This window comes from Acipenser ruthenus, chromosome 9 (assembly GCF_902713425.1).
Source record: "Acipenser ruthenus chromosome 9, fAciRut3.2 maternal haplotype, whole genome shotgun sequence".
Taxonomy (NCBI): Eukaryota; Metazoa; Chordata; class Actinopteri; order Acipenseriformes; family Acipenseridae; genus Acipenser; species Acipenser ruthenus.
In genome coordinates, this window is record NC_081197.1 from 1,339,405 (window position 1) to 1,358,688 (window position 19,284).

Consider the following 19,284-nt stretch of genomic DNA (forward strand, 5'->3'; position numbering starts at 1 on the left):
TCCACATGTTCAAACTGCAAGTAACACTAAATGAGCACAAGCAACACCAGCAGAGTGCAATTAGACCCAGTGCTGCTGTTGTGCACGCTTGATTGCAGACTGAATTGCAGTCCGAATGTTATGATGGTGATCTCCAGTGGCAGGTCCAGTACAATGCAATGTCAGAGTGGCTGAAGTGCACTGGAGGACAGCAGCCCTGTTATTGGGTCTGGTGCTGTGCTTTTGTTGCAGTTACCTTGGCTGAGGGTAATTACAGTTATTTTTACATTGGATGGTCATACAAATGACACACTGTACTGCATCCCAAAGCATCACCAACGTTTCTACCAGTCAGTGGAAAGACTGCATTGAAAACATGGTCATGAGAAGGGCTTTTAGTTTTTAAGGGTTTTTTTTTTTATTTTATTTGTATACTTTAGTACACATCTTAGCATCGTTCTGGATTATTCTGTTGTTATCAAATACTTTATTTAAAGCCCTTTAATGGTTAAATGATCTGCTAACGGTGAAACTCTTACTGCTTAGATATCAAACAGTGTAAGCATGTTTCTGAACATGGCTGAAAACGGTTATTAACAAAGAAGTCTATTATCAATACACAACGCAGGAATCCCAATCCGCGTCACACTTTGAAGAAGGTAAACTCTACAGCGACTTCTACTGAAAGTTTAAAAAAAAAAAAAAAAAAATCTGCATGTTCCACGGTATTCTGGTTCAAGATTGTGTTCGTGTGGCTATCACTTGCATCAGATAATCTCACTGTCACTGAGTTTACAGATTCCCCCGATGATTACCGTTTCAATAATTTGTACTTTACTAATTTAAAAGTTCGTAGGAGTTCACTGTTGAAAAATACGTACATTGTGATAAATGGTAACTCTGGATTGGACTGAAGGCTGACTGTCGTCCTAGTAAACGTAAGCCTGCACCCTGTGTGGTGCTTTCAGCACAGTTTATAATAGACAGAACAATGGACTGCATCTGCGTTAAAATTACAGGAGGGCCATTTTTATCAGAGTTCTCTAACTAAATAGAATCGCAACTAGTAACGTTTTTATTTTAACAGTTCTAATACATTATATTTTCTTTTTTGGGGGGAAAAAACCAACAAAATATTTATTTTCGATACAAAAGTAAAAAATAATATTACTTATTTCAATAAAGGAATCATAGTGAGCTACGTAAAAAGGATGTATCATACTGTCGAGGTTGAAAGACGCACCTTAAGCGAGGAACCGCCGATACAGTAATGAAAATGATACATCATATTATATATATATATATATATATATATATATATATATATATATATATATATATATACATACATACACACACACTATTATTTGTGTAGTTTTAAATTCTAAAATACAAGACTGACCAATACTTACTCTGGATTCCCGAACGTAATAATATCTATATATATATATATATATATATATATATATATATATATATATATATATATATATAATATAAAGAAATACCGGCAGGTGTACCATCTCTTGCGCGTTTACCACCTTGAAGCTGAAGCGCTTGGAGCGGTCTAGCTGTGTCAGACACATACTTTGTGCGCGCTAGGACCATGGAGACGCCTGGATGTCATGACTACCCCCGGAGACTACCTTAAACCCAGCCCTAGTTGCTTTCCCTGCGCCACTGCGTGCTGGATGTGTAGAGAGTCAAGGGCTGCGGATCACTGCTGGAGTACAACATTTTGCAAGCAGCTCTGCAGAAGGAACACCTGTTTCAATCCACCCAAGCAAAAATAAAAAAAAAGGCAAGACTTCTACATTATTTTCTCTGCTGGGTCAGCGCCTCCCATTCAAACCCACTGGACACCTCTGCTCATCATTAAAAAAAAAAAAAAAAAAAAAGCTTTTGGATAATAAATCTACTCATCATATCATCATATAGAAGATCAAAGTTTCATGCGGGGATTTGATTTGTATGTTTTCTTCTGCAGGCAACGTGCGGTATATATATATATACATGTATACATGTGTATATACCCAACCTCTATATATTCTACATATGTATATTCTACATATATATATATATATATACATATATTTGCATCAAGGATACACGCTGATGCATGCAGTCCAATAGTGTAAAGAGACAGCGCATGCCTTTTTGGAGTAAGGATCCATAATTCTGACGTAGTCTGTATATCTTTAAAAAAAAATCGTGTAACGTCGGCTTTTATTTGAAGTTGGCATGGTCATTCCTACCTTAACCCAAATGGAGGAGCTACGGATTTGTATTGTGATCACAGCCGGACGGGTTGGCGAGCTTGCCAGTTAAGACCTGCGGGATATACAGTATATTATACATTATGCTAGTGTGTGAGTATTGAGTGGTGGTTTCTTACACTAACTGTGGTTTGACCTTGAACCTGTGTACCAGCCCAAACAAAATCTTACTTTTCCTAATGTGTGTGTTTAATGGATTAAAGGCAGCCCCGCTTCGCCAGTAGCTGCTGCTGCTGCTGCTGCTGCTGCAGGGAGGGAGTGGTGCAGATACCTAGTAATAAGATCTCTCGGGTTGACACCATTATTATTGTTGTTTATTCTTGTTCTCTAAAAGCAGAATCTTCTGATGGCTCCTTTAGGTGAAGTTGGGAACTATTTCGCTGTTCAGGATGCGGTTCCTTTTGGGAATGTGCCTGTTTTACCGGCGGATAATCCGGTTTTCTTAAGCGATCACCTGGGCCAGTCGGAAGCTGGGGGTCTACCCAGGGGGGCTGCAGTAACGGACTTGGATCATTTAAAGGGGATTCTGAGAAGGAGGCAGCTCTACTGTAGGACTGGATATCACTTAGAGATTTTCCCCAATGGTACCATCCAGGGAACAAGGCAAGACCACAGCAGATTTGGTAGGTATATTAACCCTGTAAGTGTCAACACGATGAAGTAAAAACGTTTTGGGGTTCTTTTTGGAGTGGGGGCGAGTGTTAACGGCAATGTGTTCTACTGCAGTGGTACTGTATTTTACCCATGAGACGGGACAGGGTTCTCATTTGGGTGCTTCTGCTACAACTGCAGAAGGTGTTCAAAAAGGGGCGGCACGCATTTCTAACATTGCATTAACTCTGTATAGCACCTGACTGTATTTGGACATTTTATTTTAATAGTGTATACCCCCAAATGCTTTTTATTTGTATCTATTACTGTATTATGTTTGTTTTTATTATATCTATTAATTTATTTTGCAAGACACTATAAACATATGTAGGTTAAGACGTTGGCTACTTTTGCAGTTTTCGGATGAGTAATGTGTTTGATGCTGTGATGTTATGCGCTGCACGTGAATTCTTTTTATTTAAAGAGGTGTTTTATTGTTTTGTTAGGGAAGGCGTGTCTAGTGGGAATATTAAACCCAACGGGCATGTATCTCTCAAATAGGAAGCAATCCTTTGCCAGCATCCCGGGGTCCCTGGAGAGTATCCTTGTGGTTAATTTTAGCATCCAGCAGTACTCGGCAGAACGCACGACGTGATAGAGTCAAAGTTAACAATGAATGTTTCATTACGTTTCAGAGATGTCGTACGAGGAGGTTGTCTCGTGTGCTGTGGCAATTCACGCTTGGACAGCAGCAGGCGCAAAAAGATGAGCTCTTCGGCTACTGTAGTTCTGCTATTGCTGCATATAGTTAATTGCAGGCTGCTGCCTGCACCCACCTGAATGCACTTTAACTAGGTCGTAAAAAAGAAGTCCTATGGTGGTTTTTCTTCTTCATGTTTAAATGCCAGATGTTCGACCAGGAGACATGTGTTCTGTATTTTTTTTTTAACGCCGTTGTAGCTCATCATCACTGCAAGGTAGAAAATAAGAGCACAGGACCTTGTGGTTTATTTAAACAATGCATTAAATAATGCAAACAGCACATAGACGATATTTTATTTATTAGAATAGCCTGTAATGAAAGCAACGTAGATATTGTACGTGCAATAAATAGCTGTGCTGCAAACACTCAGCTTGGCATGCATGCGCGCGCCGGGCATGTACCATACAGTAAGAAACATGTACCTGTGAGTTTACATCGGTGCACAGGTCATACTGCACGTATATCACGCATAACAAGGTATTACTTAGGACATGTCAAGTTCTTCCTTCCGTGGAAGGTGAGCGCTGAGGATAGAAGGTTCTTTATAAGGGCAGACCCACCTGTACACAGGCAACGCCTGCCCGCTTTGTGTTGCGACCACTCCGATCAAACCCTGTGCATATTGTATGCCTCACCTTAAATATCCCACCTGGATATGAGGACCACGTGTCTGCAAAGCCCCCGAGTGCTCTGAATAGGCAGTTCTTACTGTGATGGCCAACGCTGTGTCTCCTTGTGCACAACGGCAGTATGTCTGCGCTGCAGAATCAGTGGTGCGCTGCGGCATGAGGCGTGGGAAACAGCTTAGCTGACAGCGTTTGGGTTAAATTAGGAAACAACACTACGCCAAAGATCAGATGAGGAGGCACTGATATGATGAGAGCTCGCAGGTTGTGTACAGTACGCTGCGGGCTCGCTCCACTCGCAGGTGTACGGCGGCCGCACTGCTTCACTTGCACCGGACCCGAGGGGCGTGCGTTCAGAACGCGCTGGGTCCTAGAACGCGCCGAATTAACCTCCATGGGTTAAATATTGACGCAGACCCAAGGCATGCACAACCTATATATATATATATATATATATATATATATATATATATATATATATATATATATATATATATATAATTAATGAGTTATATTTATGTTTATGTATAATATTAAATTGTCCATTCCTTTTTTTCTGTAATAACCCATACGTTTTGTGTATTATAGTAGAAACTAGACCAGTGTTTAAATGGTTATAGTGGTTCCTGGTCTCTTTACATGTACTGTAGGTGGTTTCATTGCACCACAAGGTAAAGAATAGGATGGAGTCAGTGGTAATTTCAGTGTCATATAATGCAACATAGACGTTTTGAAACACAAGTTCACTGAAGTGAAGCTGAGAAGCACCTGTGCAAAAATAAGTGCTGCGACTGCACACACCGGGGCACAAAGCAAAGTACGATTCCTTATTAAGAGCACCGGGTCTCTAAACTTCCTTCATCTGATCCTCCTATTAGCAAATTGTTTTAATGTTCTGTTCAGAGACACACAGAAACAAGCCTAACACCACACATGTCCTTACAGTGTAATGCATTGCCCTTCATTTAAACACTCCTGCTCTTAGCTTTAGTGGCTGCAGAATTAACGCTGCGTCTCTTTTGACTTTCCAGACCAAAGTGTCATTGTAAATTCAATAACTCGGGGTAGGGGAGGCGTGTCTGTTGCAGCAGCGACAGCAGTGCTGCAGGCAGGTTATGGCATTGAAACTGCAGGAGCTGCAAGACAACACCACAGCAATACAAATGTGAAGAACAGCAATGAGATCCAGCACACTGAATGTGAATAACAATACAGAAACACACTGAAATGCATTGAACATTAACCATGTAGTGCACAATCAGTTTTAAAATGAGAAAAGCTACTGAATTTATGTAACTAGATTCCATTTATTATGCAAAACCCTGTCTGGCAACACTTAATGTCCTGCATATGAAAAATGAAGTCTTGTGAGGCTGGCTAAGCATTGTATCATAGGGGATACAGAAATGGGCAGGGTTAAATAAGGTTACACTATGACCAGTAAATACTCTACTTTCTGCTTGGCAGACTGACAATGGAAAGTTCGTATATAGCTCTATACGATTAGGTTTTTCAGCAGGTTTACGTTTCTTTTTTTTCTTTTAGTATGGAGACCTACTGAGGTTGTTATATTCTTAAATTAGAAGAATAAAGCAATACACCCATGTTGGTTTTATTTAGTTCCGTTTATTTATAGTCACCTCATAAGAAGGTTAGTGACATGCACAGTTCTTTGGATGCAATTCTGATGCTGTGCATGGGAAAATAAAGTGCTTTGACAGTATGAAGAGAAAGCATTGGGGAAACGTGTGTGGGGTTCTGTGTGAATGGGCAAACTTCGAAGGTAACAGGATTGCGTTTTTAAAAACAAACACTGGGTATAAAGTGTGTATTTAAAAAAAAAAAAAAACCCTAACGTGTGGTAACAGTATGACATTAGCAGACAGTATCTCAGATCCAGTCATGTGCCCTAGAGGTCAGCTAAAAACACACCCTGGAGAAAATCCCAAGCCAGATACTCCCAGAGGCATGCCAATCATTTCCCCAGAACAATAAATAGCATCTGAAGAAGGTTCATTGCTGGTATGTATGGAGTTCCTTATGTTTTCCATGTATGCATACAGTATGTATTTCTTTGAGAAATGTTCAGCCACCTGCCTGTTCCAATGCCTGCTGGAGCTCTGACTATTCATGCAGCAGTGCTGCAGAATGCAGGTACCGGGTACTGACCAAGCACACAGCCCCATCTGGTGCGTTACATTGCCTGCCTGGGGAATTGGATGAATGACACATCTGAAGTACTAATTGAATTTGTGTCGCATGACTGAAAATACTATATTGTAAATATTTCTCTAAACGCTACATTCTACAGACGAGAATAACATTGTTTAATCTCATTGCATTATAATATATGGCCAGCCCGTCCAGCAAGATTGATTGTGTTCAGATAACATCCTGGAAGCTTCTGCTTTTTTTCATACATTAATAAATAACAATGTGTTGTTTATAGCTTTGGTCTCTAGAGGGCTACCCCCCTTTAATCTGACCAATCGATGCAGTTTATTGATGTTATTGGCTTGCGTTACAAATAGAATGTAGTTATCCAGAATTGAGTTTAAAGTGTTTTATTGATACTGTTGCACTGCAGCATGACGAATGCAGCTGTTATTGTCTTCATTTCACTGCGTTTCCAGTTTTAACAAGTTGCGCTGTTAAAAAAATACCAAATCAAAGGTGCGAGCTGCGTTTCTCTCTATCAGCACTGAAAATTGCAGCCCCTGTGAGGTGAGATGGCATGAATCAGATACTGCAGCTGAGATAGTTTCAGGTCACAATAGTAACACAGGCTGACAATGCATTCTGACTGCTGAAGAACACTGTTCTGGGATTCTGGAGTGTATAACATGTATCTGTGCTGTGCATGCATTACATCTGTTAACATTCCGTATACACCAGCTGTGTGTGCTAATGGTCACTTGCAGCCAGTCCTGTACATTATGTTTGAGTCAGTTTAGTCCTGCAATGCATCATTTCAGCCTGCTTAGCATATGAGACTCTCATAGTTGCCAGTAAGGACCCGCCTGTGTGAGCAGACTTCTATCGAAGGAAAAGGAACAATCAGACCTCCTTAGTTAATGCTAGGTTTGCAGGTGCAGTCTTTTAGCTCTTGCTTTAGAGAATCTATATAGCATTAGCATGGTAATAAATTAATTTATGAGAACTGCATTTATTGACACACTTCTGCTTTATGAATACAAACCTGTGTATTCCGAAAGCTTCATGCGGCAGACAGACTCCTTTTTCTGTGTCATCCATCCACCCACCCTCTCCTGTTCACTTGTTAACCTGTCTCATTTGATTTTGGGTGCTGTTAAATCCTGATTCACATAGCTTGACAACAGGGGCGTGGTGTTGTGCATGTCAGGGTGTACAGACAGTCCCCGTCGGGGTGAATCCTCAATGCTGTGTAGAGTTCTGCTTCTAGCCAGACTGGCAGCTGAGCGCAGTTACATGACTGGCTCAAAGTCACACGGAGAGGCAGGGACAGAGCTGAGATTCTGTTTCTAATCAGTGGTCTACCCTGTCCTGTTACAAGCTTCGGACCAGATGTTCCAAGGTTGTTCTGTCAACTATGTGAACAGTAAAGATCCCGTGGCATTATTTTTAAAGAGTATCTGGAGTGGAATACCAGTGGCCAAATTCCATGAACCGGTAAAAGAACAACAACTACCCCCAGTGCAACCCCGATCAATAGAGACTGAACATCCCTCACAGTGGAGCTATCATTAATCTACAAATATCTTATATATTGTCATGTAACCTGCAATGACACAACTACCCCCAGTGCAACCCTGATCTATAGAGACTGAACATCCCTCACAGTGGAGCTATCATTAATCTACAAATATCTTATATATTGTCATGTAACCTGCAATGAGACAACTACCCCCAGTGCAACCCCGATCAATAGAGACTGAACATCCCTCACAGTGGAGCTATCATTAATCTACAAATATCTTATATATTGTCATGTAACCTGCAATGACGCAACTACCCCCAGTGCAACCCTGATCTATAGAGACTGAACATCCCTCACAGTGGAGCTATCATTAATCTACAAATATCTTATATATTGTCATGTAACCTGCAATGACGCATGTACAGTAATTAGAGGCAGATTATTGCTGTAATGCAACAGTGATTGTTACTATACAGCTTTCCGTTTTAGAAGTTTTCCATCGTAAAAGCATAGCAAAGTATAATAAAGCATAGTGAAAGCATGGTAAAGCATAGGTAAGCACTGTAAAGACCAGCGAGGACATGGTGTGTGTGTGTGTGTGTATATATATATATATATATACAGTATCTATGTAATCTCCAGGTCATGTTGGTATTCCACTTCATAAACGTGCGTTTCCTTTCGTTCCCCAGGTATACTGGAGTTCATTAGTATAGCAGTGGGCCTTGTCAGCATTCGTGGTGTGGACAGCGGACTCTACCTCGGCATGAATGAGAAGGGAGAGCTGTATGGGTCGGTAAGTTCATAATATTAGAGCATGTCTCACTGTTTTCACCATGCAGTCACTTAAGTAGGGCTTAGCCAATTCTCCCATTTCTCTGTATATTAAACTCTGACAGTTGTAGTTTAAACATAGCTCTCAATCATAATATAGCAGCACCTATTTATTTGTATTTATTTATTTGGATTGATAAGGCATGGGTTATTTTATCTAGTAAGGACACAAAGACCTACCTACTCTACATGTATATGAGAGAGAGAGAGAGAGAGAGAGAGAGAGAGAGAGAGAGAGAGAGAGAGAGAGAGAGAGAGAGAGAGAGAGAGAGAGAGAGTAGATGCGGGGCTAGTAAGTTGAAAGGTCACATTGTCACATGATTTGAAAGGATGAGGAAGGCTGCTCAGTTCCGGCACTCAGGATTCTCCAGACAAGCTGGAAGCAGCTCAAAGCAGGTAAAGGCAGACAGAGCAAAGCATCATAATAGTGGAGCAGCAGAACCCGGAGCCACTCAGAACACCATACAGAAGCACTCCATACAAACTGGAAGGGACACTGTAGTCAGAAGCACTCCATACAAACTGGAAGGGACACTGTAGTCAGAAGCACTCCATACAAAATGGAAGGGACACTGTAGTCAGAAGCACTCCATACAAACTGGAAGGGACACTGTAGTCAGAAGCACACCATACAAACTGGAAGGGACACTGTAGTCAGAAGCACTCCATACAAACTGGAAGGGACACTGTAGTCAGAAGCACTCCATACAAACTGGAAGGGACACTGTAGTCAGAAGCACTCCATACAAAATGGAAGGGACACTGTAGTCAGAAGCACTCCATACAAACTGGAAGGGACACTGTAGTCAGAAGTCTAGCTATAGGAGCCATCCCAGCTTCAGTGAACTGCTTATCCTGTCCGAGCATCTGTGTTGGCTCCTTCAGTAGGCCCCCATCATAAACCATAATGTCTGTCTACAGAGCTGTACACTAGTCCTTAAAGGCACAATATCTATTGCGCACTAAGGCTATACATTCACCTAGTACTTCATCTTACAAAGCATGCCTGCTTTAAGTTTACCTGAGGAATGTTTACACAAGAACAATAATGTTGATCTAAGCAGCAGAGTTAAAAATAACGAAGAGTTTGCTGCAAACACAGAGTAAAACCAGGAATGGATCAAACTGCTATGCAATGAGAGTCTTATTTCCATCCCTGCTCTACTGTGCATTCTCACTTTGCAATACAAATGCTGCAGTTGTGTGCCAGTCTTCATTATCCCATTCCCTTTTTACCATATACAGGGTGGACAAGCTACTGTAGACTACTGTACTGCATGCTTCCAAATGTCTGGATACAAAATAGTTCAAAGACCCTCAAAACAGGCATTTCCTATTTAAACTTCACACACATTGTCACCACAAGGACATGAGTTCCACAGTTCTTCTTGCGCATGTCCACGACACCTACCCTGGAATCCTTGTCTTTTTTTATCAGTCACAAGTGGAGGAAATATCTCGTTTTGGTCCACTTGAGCTGGAATGACCTTCCTAGTCCAATTTACGGAGGTCTAGCTACTGTACAGTGTCAAAGCAGATAAAGGTCTGTCTCAAATGAGAGAAAAGCGTGACTTCTGTTTCTAGTGGACTGAAGTTCACATACCATACAGCTGGTGTTATGCGTTGGGTGACAGGTTCAGAAGCCACATGTCATCATTCACCCTCACAGTCTCGCTCGCTGTCAGCTGGCATGCTGTGGAAAGGTTAAGACCCGTAGTGTGTGTTGGGACGTTGGGATGGTACCTTGTCCAAGAGAGAGCTCAATGTAATGTAAATCTTTTTTTTTTTTTTTTAAACTACCCTGGAGGAGGAATCATCATTTGTAAAGGAAAAAAAAAAACGTAGGGTTAATTATAATGGGCAGTCTAAGTTATATCTGCTGTAGTAGATGGAGGCTTTGTGGTTCAAAGCAAAATACAAATTGAAAATAAAAAGAGAAACCCTGTAGGTTACTGTACACTGTATAGGGATAGGGTTAGGGTTATATATGGAGTAGGATATACTGTACACTGTATAGGGTTAGGGTTAGGGTTATATATGGAGTAGGATATACTGTACACTGTATAGGGTTAGGGTTAGGGTTATATATGGAGTAGGCTATACTGTACACTGTATAGGGATAGGGTTAGGGTTATATATGGAGTAGGATATACTGTACACTGTATAGGGATAGGGTTATATATGGAGTAGGATATACTGTACACTGTATAGGGATAGGGTTAGGGTTATATATGGAGTAGGCTATACTGTACACTGTATAGGGATAGGGTTAGGGTTATATATGGAGTAGGCTATACTGTACACTGTATAGGGATAGGGTTAGGGTTATATATGGAGTAGGATATACTGTACACTGTATAGGGATAGGGTTAGGGTTATATATGGAGTAGGCTATACTGTACACTGTATAGGGATAGGGTTAGGGTTATATATGGAGTAGGATATACTGTACACTGTATAGGGTTAGGGTTAGGGTTATATATGGAGTAGGCTATACTGTACACTGTATAGGGTTAGGGTTAGGGTTATATATGGAGTAGGATATACTGTACACTGGATAGGGTTAGGGTTAGGGTTATATATGGAGTAGGATATACTGTACACTGTATAGGGTTAGGGTTATATATGGAGTAGGATATACTGTACACTGGATAGGGTTAGGGTTATATATGGAGTAGGATATACTGTACACTGGATAAGGTTAGGGTTAGGGTTATATATGGAGTAGGATATACTGTACACTGTATAGGGTTAGGGTTAGGGTTATATATGGAGTAGGATATACTGTACACTGTATAAGGTTAGGGTTAGGGTTATATATGGAGTAGGCTATACTGTACACTGTATAGGGATAGGGTTATATATGGAGTAGCATATACTGTACACTGGATAGCTGATAAGGTCATTTGGTAGATCTTACCTGCCATACCCTTCAATGGGGCTGTCAGTTAGAGTCAAAGCTAATCAGTAAAACCTTTCAGGGGGGTTGGATAGCAACATACTGTCTCTGTTAGCACAGAGTACCGGAGCACCAGTGAAAATGTATTATCCTGTTCAGGACAAAAAAGACACAAACCACTGTCTGTAACTAGGTAAACTGAAAGAGGGACTGCTTGTAAGATAGCCCTGTGAGTATGGCCAGTGCAGAATTAATGCCCATATGGGTTTTGCCATTTTTTCCTTTTTTTCCAGCGAGTTTAAAGTTAGCAGCTCAGCAGGAATGTGTTTCAGATAATTGAGCTAAACCGTCACTGTGGGATCTTTCTGATTTATTAAATTGGCCTCTCCTTTAATGGTGACCTTGAAATGTTTGAAGTTCTAATTTTGGATTTTTCCCACAAAAAATCAAAAGGTTTTTCCGTGGTTGTAGATTTTCTTCCATTGGAGCGTTGCAGCAGACCCACACTGTTAAAGCTGTATACTTTTTACAAGCCTCAGAAACACTGGAATAAAAACAGAAAAACAAGACCTTACATAAGCACCAGTGTACCACATATACAGTTCATACGTGTGCATACCTTCGTTCTGCTTTACATAAGCACCAGTGGTGCAGATTGATACATTACGATGGTGGGATTGAGGGAGTATTGTGATTGAGGAATCTCATGTCTCTCTGATTCAGGGGGGCACACAGATTGATACATTACGATGGTGTGATTGAGGGAGTGGTATTGTGGTTGAGGAATCATATCGTCATAAAGAACACCTGCGGGTGCATACCAGTGGCAAGCCCGTCCCGTACCAGTACTGGTACGCATACCTCTGGTTGAAATCCACTGCTGTAGAGCATATTCATTTGGGGTGGCAAGCAGAATCAAAAGCGTTTGCCCAGTCACGATCTGCAAAATTTAAACCCACAAATTCTATGTTTAAGAAGAAAAGAAAAGTTTGATATTGTTCATTGTTCAAAATGTTCTAGATCCTTCTTAAAGAAAACAGCAGCAGCCGTTTCGTGAATAACAAACTACCTTTAGAAGCATAGCAAAGTCGCTAACACTTTTTAAAAGAATGGCTGCAAATTCGTAATGAATTCCGGCTGAATCCCACAGGAATATCACATGAATATCTTCTGCACTTCCTCTGAGTTCTGAAGTCATTCATGTTGAATTCAGCCCCCTGTTAATTCATGTGGATTGAATTACCCGTATTCATTCCATGTTCCTTTGTAACAAATGATGTTGATCACATGTATAAGGCATGCATTCACACCCTCTTACTCGCCCACCAGGGGATTGTGAGAAGTGTTAATTCATGCATGAAACACGGAAACAACATCATCCTAGAGCAACAACAGAGCAACAACTCAGAAAGTGATGTTTGACAGAAGAAAATGCTTTACATTAAGCTTTAAGTTACATTACATTAGGCTTTAAATGTGTTTTCACCTCCGAACCAGGGGGCATCAGTGTGCACAGCCTGCTGCGGATACCAAGCTGTGTACTGGACTGAACTGTTTGTGTCAGGTCATTTTTAAAGCACCCTGTTTGTATTGTTATACAGGAGATTCCTGATACATGGAGCCACGCTGGAGGAAAGATAAAATGTTAAACAGAATTTTTTTTTTTTAAAACAAATCCATGACCTTTTTTTTCATACAATGTCAGTGTTGTAGGCACCTGGTCTAACTCGTGTTATAGGGGGTTCTCTGGTGGCCAACTGGTCCCAGCATGGAATGGTATAAATGGACTCTCTGCATCGTATTGCAGTTTCAATGGAAACACAATGGAATTGCATAGTTCTTTTTATCATAGTCCTTACAACAGCCAAGTGGGTACCAGCGTATAGAAAGACCTGAAGACCACTTGTTTCCATTGACATGTATACAGTCCCTCTCGTGCGTAGACGCTAAGCACTGCAAACAGGGCGGCCACCAAAATGACAGTGGATGGGTTTTCTGGTGCATTAAATCAATAATCTTTATTTTATAACTAAAATTGTCCCTGCTTTGTGTATGTTGCACACATACAGTACACACATAGATCACAATAACAGAAACAAATAAAGGCAAGGACATGTGACACGACAGCTAACTACTGTAGGAGGGTGTTTGCTGACACGGTAAATCACAAGTGAATTTGATCATAGATCTATTAATATTCACAATCTTCAACTAGGACACGCTGCTTCCCCACCATTATAAAGGTGTTTTATTATAGAGATTATTATAGAGATTTCAGATCATTGCAAAAAGCCATGCACAGGTTAGAAGAGTCATACGCGTTCATTGAAACATAGTAAAAACCAGCTCTGCAGTGGTGAAGGGAAGTGTAAAAGAAGCCACTGAAAGCTGGGGACTGGCTTTTCAAGTGCTGGAGCTTTCTGTTAATGTTGCTTCTCTGGATGCTTAGTCATCCTCATATCCAGTGATGTAATGCTGCAGTCTTTGTAAATGAGAGCTCCTGGATCCTCAACGCTGTCCTTGAAGATAAAGTTGTGCTGCAAGTATTGTTTTAAATTCATCAAACTGCTTCTCTTTAAATATACCAACAGTGTATATATATATACACACACACGCACACGCACACGCACATGCACACACACACACACACACACACACACACACACACACACACACACACACACACACACACACACACACATAGTACTGGCACAAAGTATGCAAACAACAAATGATTTACAGCAAGACGGGCTGGGGATTGTATTGCCTATTTCTCCTCTTACTTAGTGAATACCCGGCTATCTCTGAATAGATAATCGTCTCCACTTTAAAAATAAGTGACATATTTTAATGAGCAAGACCTCTCACAAGCAGAATGGTATCCAGAAGTGTTCTGTGATTTTGTAGACACCTGCAACAGACGATTTACACTGTATAGATCCTACATTGGAAATAATAATAATAATAATAATAATAATAATAATAATAATAATAATAATAATAATAATAATAATAATAATAATAATAATAATGCACACAAATCATTGTCTTGCAGTGGCTTCTGCCAAAGCCTACAATAGTCCAAGTTTGTAATGAATTGACATTTTGTAATGAATTGACATTGTGCCCAGTTACGAGTTGTCGTAACTGGGCTGACTCAAAGCAATATAACAGGCATGTTGTGTTTTTTTAAATGGCATTTCCAGAAAGGAAAGGAGCATTCTGATTACTGAATGCCTGTAATCACATGCCTAGTGTTTGCAGTTGTAAAGGACTGCAGACGTGCAATAAATCCTTCCTCTCGCTGCATGTCTTTACAGTCATCGTTTACAGGAACGTTTCTGCCTGGCACATCCATTCTGTATAATGTGTCAGTGCAGTGTAACATTGATTTACATGCAGGTATAGATTCCACCAGGTTCCATTATACTCAGGCATGGACACTAGACCATTCCCCCTACAATGCTGTGGGCAGTTACCTAAGGATGACCATTATAAAAACTTACCACATACGTACGTATCCCATAGCTTACACTGTGGTTCTGGCAATGCTTTGCAATGCCTGTTTGTGCTTGACCAGGCTCTCACTGTGCATCGCTGTGCTTCACTACACTTTTCTGTGCTTTCACCATGGTGTAGTGTGGTAAACGTTTTATACAGCTACAGTATACTACCTTATAAGAGTTTATCAAAGTAAAAGCATTGCAAAATGTGATATAGCATACTGAAATCATGGATCAGCATAGATAAGCATTGTAAAGAATAGCAAGCTATGGTAAAGCACATTAGTAAACATGGCAAACCAGGGTAAACTCTGATAAATGCATAGTATACACATGGGAAAAGCATGGGTAAACTGTTACAATGTATTTATTTATTTATACAGAAGATCTACCCATTGAGACCGATGCCTCATTTACAAGGGGGTCCTGTCAGACAATAAAACTATTACAACACAAACAACACAATAAATACAAAAAAGAACAACATACATAAGACAGATAGAGGTGATAGAGGTGATATTATTATTGTATTGATGGGGTTTCTAACTACGCCCCCCTCTTTTTTAAGTGTGTTCTGCTTTCTTTCTTCTTCCTCATCTTCACACTGCTCTGTTTATTCACACTGCAAGCCCCTCAAGTGACCTGCTGTGTCATTTTGCTTGTGCATGTGTTCAGAAATACTTCTGCAGAGTCAGGCAATCACATTTCTCCCCTGTGCAGTTTGTAGCTGCGAGTGAAGCCATAGGCAGTATTCTTCTTCTCCCATACAGTCATGTACACATTCAGTTACCTGTGCGTATTAAAAACATCCTGCGTTTGTTTTTACGCACCCTTCTGTGGATCAGTATCAATTGTGTTCATTTATAATGCTCCATTCTTTTTGTTTCTTTCTATCAAACACAAAACAAGACAAATAAAGCTCTCCCATAACCCCCTGCTCCACAGGGAACCTTACTACAGTGTATTCCAGTTCATAGGGTTATTATTTTATTTGATTTTATTATTGTGTGAAAAAATGAGAATACGAGAAAACAAACCATAGGGTTCTACGTATACACAGCAATGCATGAACGGTGATACGTATGCACACATACACACACAAATACATAGATTTTGATCACACTTTCACAAATGCAGGACAAATTCTGTGAATGTTGACAAACTGTTGCCATAATGGGACAGGGGGTGGGAGACAGTTCTTCACACACAGAGTGGTGAGGGGATGGAATGGGTTACCTAGTCATGTTGCTGAAGGAGACAGTTCTCCACACACAGAGTGGTGAGGGGATGGAATGGGTTACCTAGTCATGTTGCTGAAGGAGACAGTTCTCCACACACAGAGTGGTGAGGGGATGGAATGGGTTACCTAGTCATGTTGCTGAAGGAGACAGTTCTTCACACACAGAGTGGTGAGGGGATGGAATGAGTTACCTAGTCATGTTGCTGAAGGAGACAGTTCTCCACACACAGAGTGGTGAGGGGATGGAATGGGTTACCTAGTCATGTTGCTGAAGGAGACAGTTCTTCACACACAGAGTGGTGAGGGGATGGAATGGGTTACCTAGTCATGTTGCTGAAGGAGACAGTTCTTCACACAGAGAGTGGTGAGGGGATGGAATGGGTTACCTAGTCATGTTGCTGAAGAAGACAGTTCTTCACACAGAGAGTGGTGAGGGGATGGAATGGGCTACCTAGTCATGTTGCTGAAGAAGACAGTTCTTCACACAGAGAGTGGTGAGGGGATGGAATGGGCTACCTAGTCATGTTGCTGAAGGAGACAGTTCTTCACACACAGAGTGGTGGGGGGATGGAATGGGTTCCATAGGAGACAGTTCTTCACAGAGGGAGTTGTGAGGGGATGGAATGGGTTACCTAGTCATGTTGCTGAAGGAGACAGTTCTTCACACACAGAGTGGCGAGGATATAGAATGGGTTACCTAGTCATGCTGTTGATGCTGAATCATTGGGGTTATTTAAGCCCTGACTTGACAAAGTTTTGAGATCAATCAGCTACTAGGAACCAGACTAGTATTAATGGGCCGAATGCCCTCCTCTCGTTCATAACTCCTCTTATGAATTTGAGAAAAATAATATGTATATTTATTTATTCATTTTATTTTATTATTTTTTTGCAGGAAAAGCTCACGCCGGAGTGTGTATTCCGGGAGCAGTTTGAAGAGAACTGGTACAACACCTACTCCTCGAACCTGTTCAAACACGCAGACACAGGACGCCGGTATTACGTGGGGCTAAATAAAGACGGGACTCCAAGAGAGGGGACTAGGACTAAACGCCATCAAAGATTTACACATTTTTTACCAAGGCCTGTGGACCCAGACAAAGTCCCTGAACTATATAAAGATATTATAAACCAAAGCTGATAACAGGAGGTCCTTCTGTTTAGAGAAAAAAAAGAAGAAACAACAACAACAACAAAAAACCAGAAACCAAACAAAACCACTATAGAGATTCCATGCGGTGGGTTCCTATTGGGTTCCTATTGATTAGCTGCGTCATCACATCCGCTCCACTGTTGCCAAACTTTTTTCGCATGCATAATGTACGAGGGAGGATTACAAGAGACATGCTGGATTTGTTCTGCACTTAAACAAACGGACTGTCCTGTTAGAGGAGAACCAAACTCGCCCACCTGCTTGATTTTGTTATGAGAGAAAGAGGAAGAAAAAGAGATGGAGAGAGAGAGAGAGAGAGAGAGAGAGAGAGAGAGAGAGAGAGAGAGAGAGAGAAGGGGACTGGTGCATGCTGGGAGATGGGCACATGCTGTAAATTTTTGTTTTTTATCAGTTCTACTTCATCTTGTATCAGCATAGCTGCCATAACTTTTGATTCATCCGGATGCAGGGCTGGTGGCCCACTGAAACCTATGCTGTAATTATATTGGCATGTAGGATGCAGTCTTAAAAGAATAAAGATAAAGCAAGAGCCATTCAGTTAATAATGGCTCACCGTGGAGCGTAAAGCAAAGACCTCTTAGAAAAAGAAAAGAAAAAAACGAGAAAAAATAACAAACTTACATTTATTTATAGAAAACTTTCAAAGGCAACATTATATTTATTTTATATATTTATTTATTATATAGAGTTTATTTTTAATGAAATATGTATAGACCAAGATCAAGGCATTTCTGGAAAGCTTGAGGTTCTGTAAGCATTTTGGATGCCAGAGGACACTAGAAGCCTGTGGTACTGTATGTCCATGCAAGGAAGAAAACAAAGACGCACACCCACACGAGAAACTCTAGGGACCCTTGTACTGAAGGTGACAATCTGTATGTGCATGCAAGGAAGAAGTCAAAGACACGCACCCACACGAGAAACTCTAGGGACCCTTGTACTGAAGGTGACAATCTGTATGTCCATGCGAGGAAGAAATCAAAGACGCGCACCCACACGAGAAACTCTAGGGACCCTTGTACTGAAGGTGACAATCTGTATGTCCATGCAAGGAAGAAATCAAAGACACGCACCCACACGAGAAACTCTAGGGACCCTTGTACTGAAGGTGACAATCTGTATGTGCATGCAAGGAAGAAAACAAAGACGCGCACCCACACGAGAAACTCTAGGGACCCTTGTACTGAAGGTGACAATCTGTTTTTTGCCCATATTATTGTAATAATATGCTCACCACTCATGACACTTGAGAATTCACTCTGCTGACTGCTTGTTACATGGCTTTCCCCCAGAGGATTAAAGATAAAGCTGGGTCTTACCATTTCTTTACTCCGTGTCTTTCATCATTTATGCCTGTCACAGATAAAAGGGGTTCATATATACAGCCATGGCCAAAGGTTTTGCATCATCCTATAGAATTATCTCATTTTGCTTCATAAAGTCGCATGAAACCTGCTGAATAATGTTACATTAACATATCGAAATACATACCGTTTTGTAGTTTTCCATGTGCTTTAAGAAAAAACGGACAAATTGAAAAATGTGACATTTCGAAATCTAACGTGAAATACTGTACTACTATTATGGCTTCCAGTAGACTTTTGCGATATCATTTTGTAGTTTCTTTGATTACATGATGTTAAATAAAAGATCGAAATTATGTTCATATTGGTTTCTTTATTTTTATTATGTCTCAATCCTAAAATTCTAGGTGATGCAA

At 40.7% G+C, this 19,284-nt stretch overlaps 1 protein-coding gene across 2 annotated transcripts; it reads left to right on the plus strand.

The window, feature by feature from the left end:
- The first annotated feature begins 1,671 nt into the window (after positions 1-1,671).
- LOC117405205 (fibroblast growth factor 9) lies at positions 1,672-18,883 on the plus strand. 2 transcript variants are annotated; one of them, XM_059030644.1, is made up of 4 exons: positions 1,672-2,348; positions 2,615-2,878; positions 8,607-8,710; positions 17,286-18,883. In XM_059030644.1, the coding sequence occupies exons 1-4, from the start codon at positions 2,339-2,341 to the stop codon at positions 17,529-17,531; spliced, it is 624 nt and encodes a 207-aa protein (XP_058886627.1). In that variant the 5' UTR covers positions 1,672-2,338; the 3' UTR covers positions 17,532-18,883. The 2 variants fall into 2 exon arrangements, with proteins under 2 accessions (XP_058886627.1, XP_058886626.1); XM_059030643.1 differs by having other exon boundaries at positions 1,672-2,878.
- The last annotated feature ends 401 nt before the right edge of the window (positions 18,884-19,284 follow it).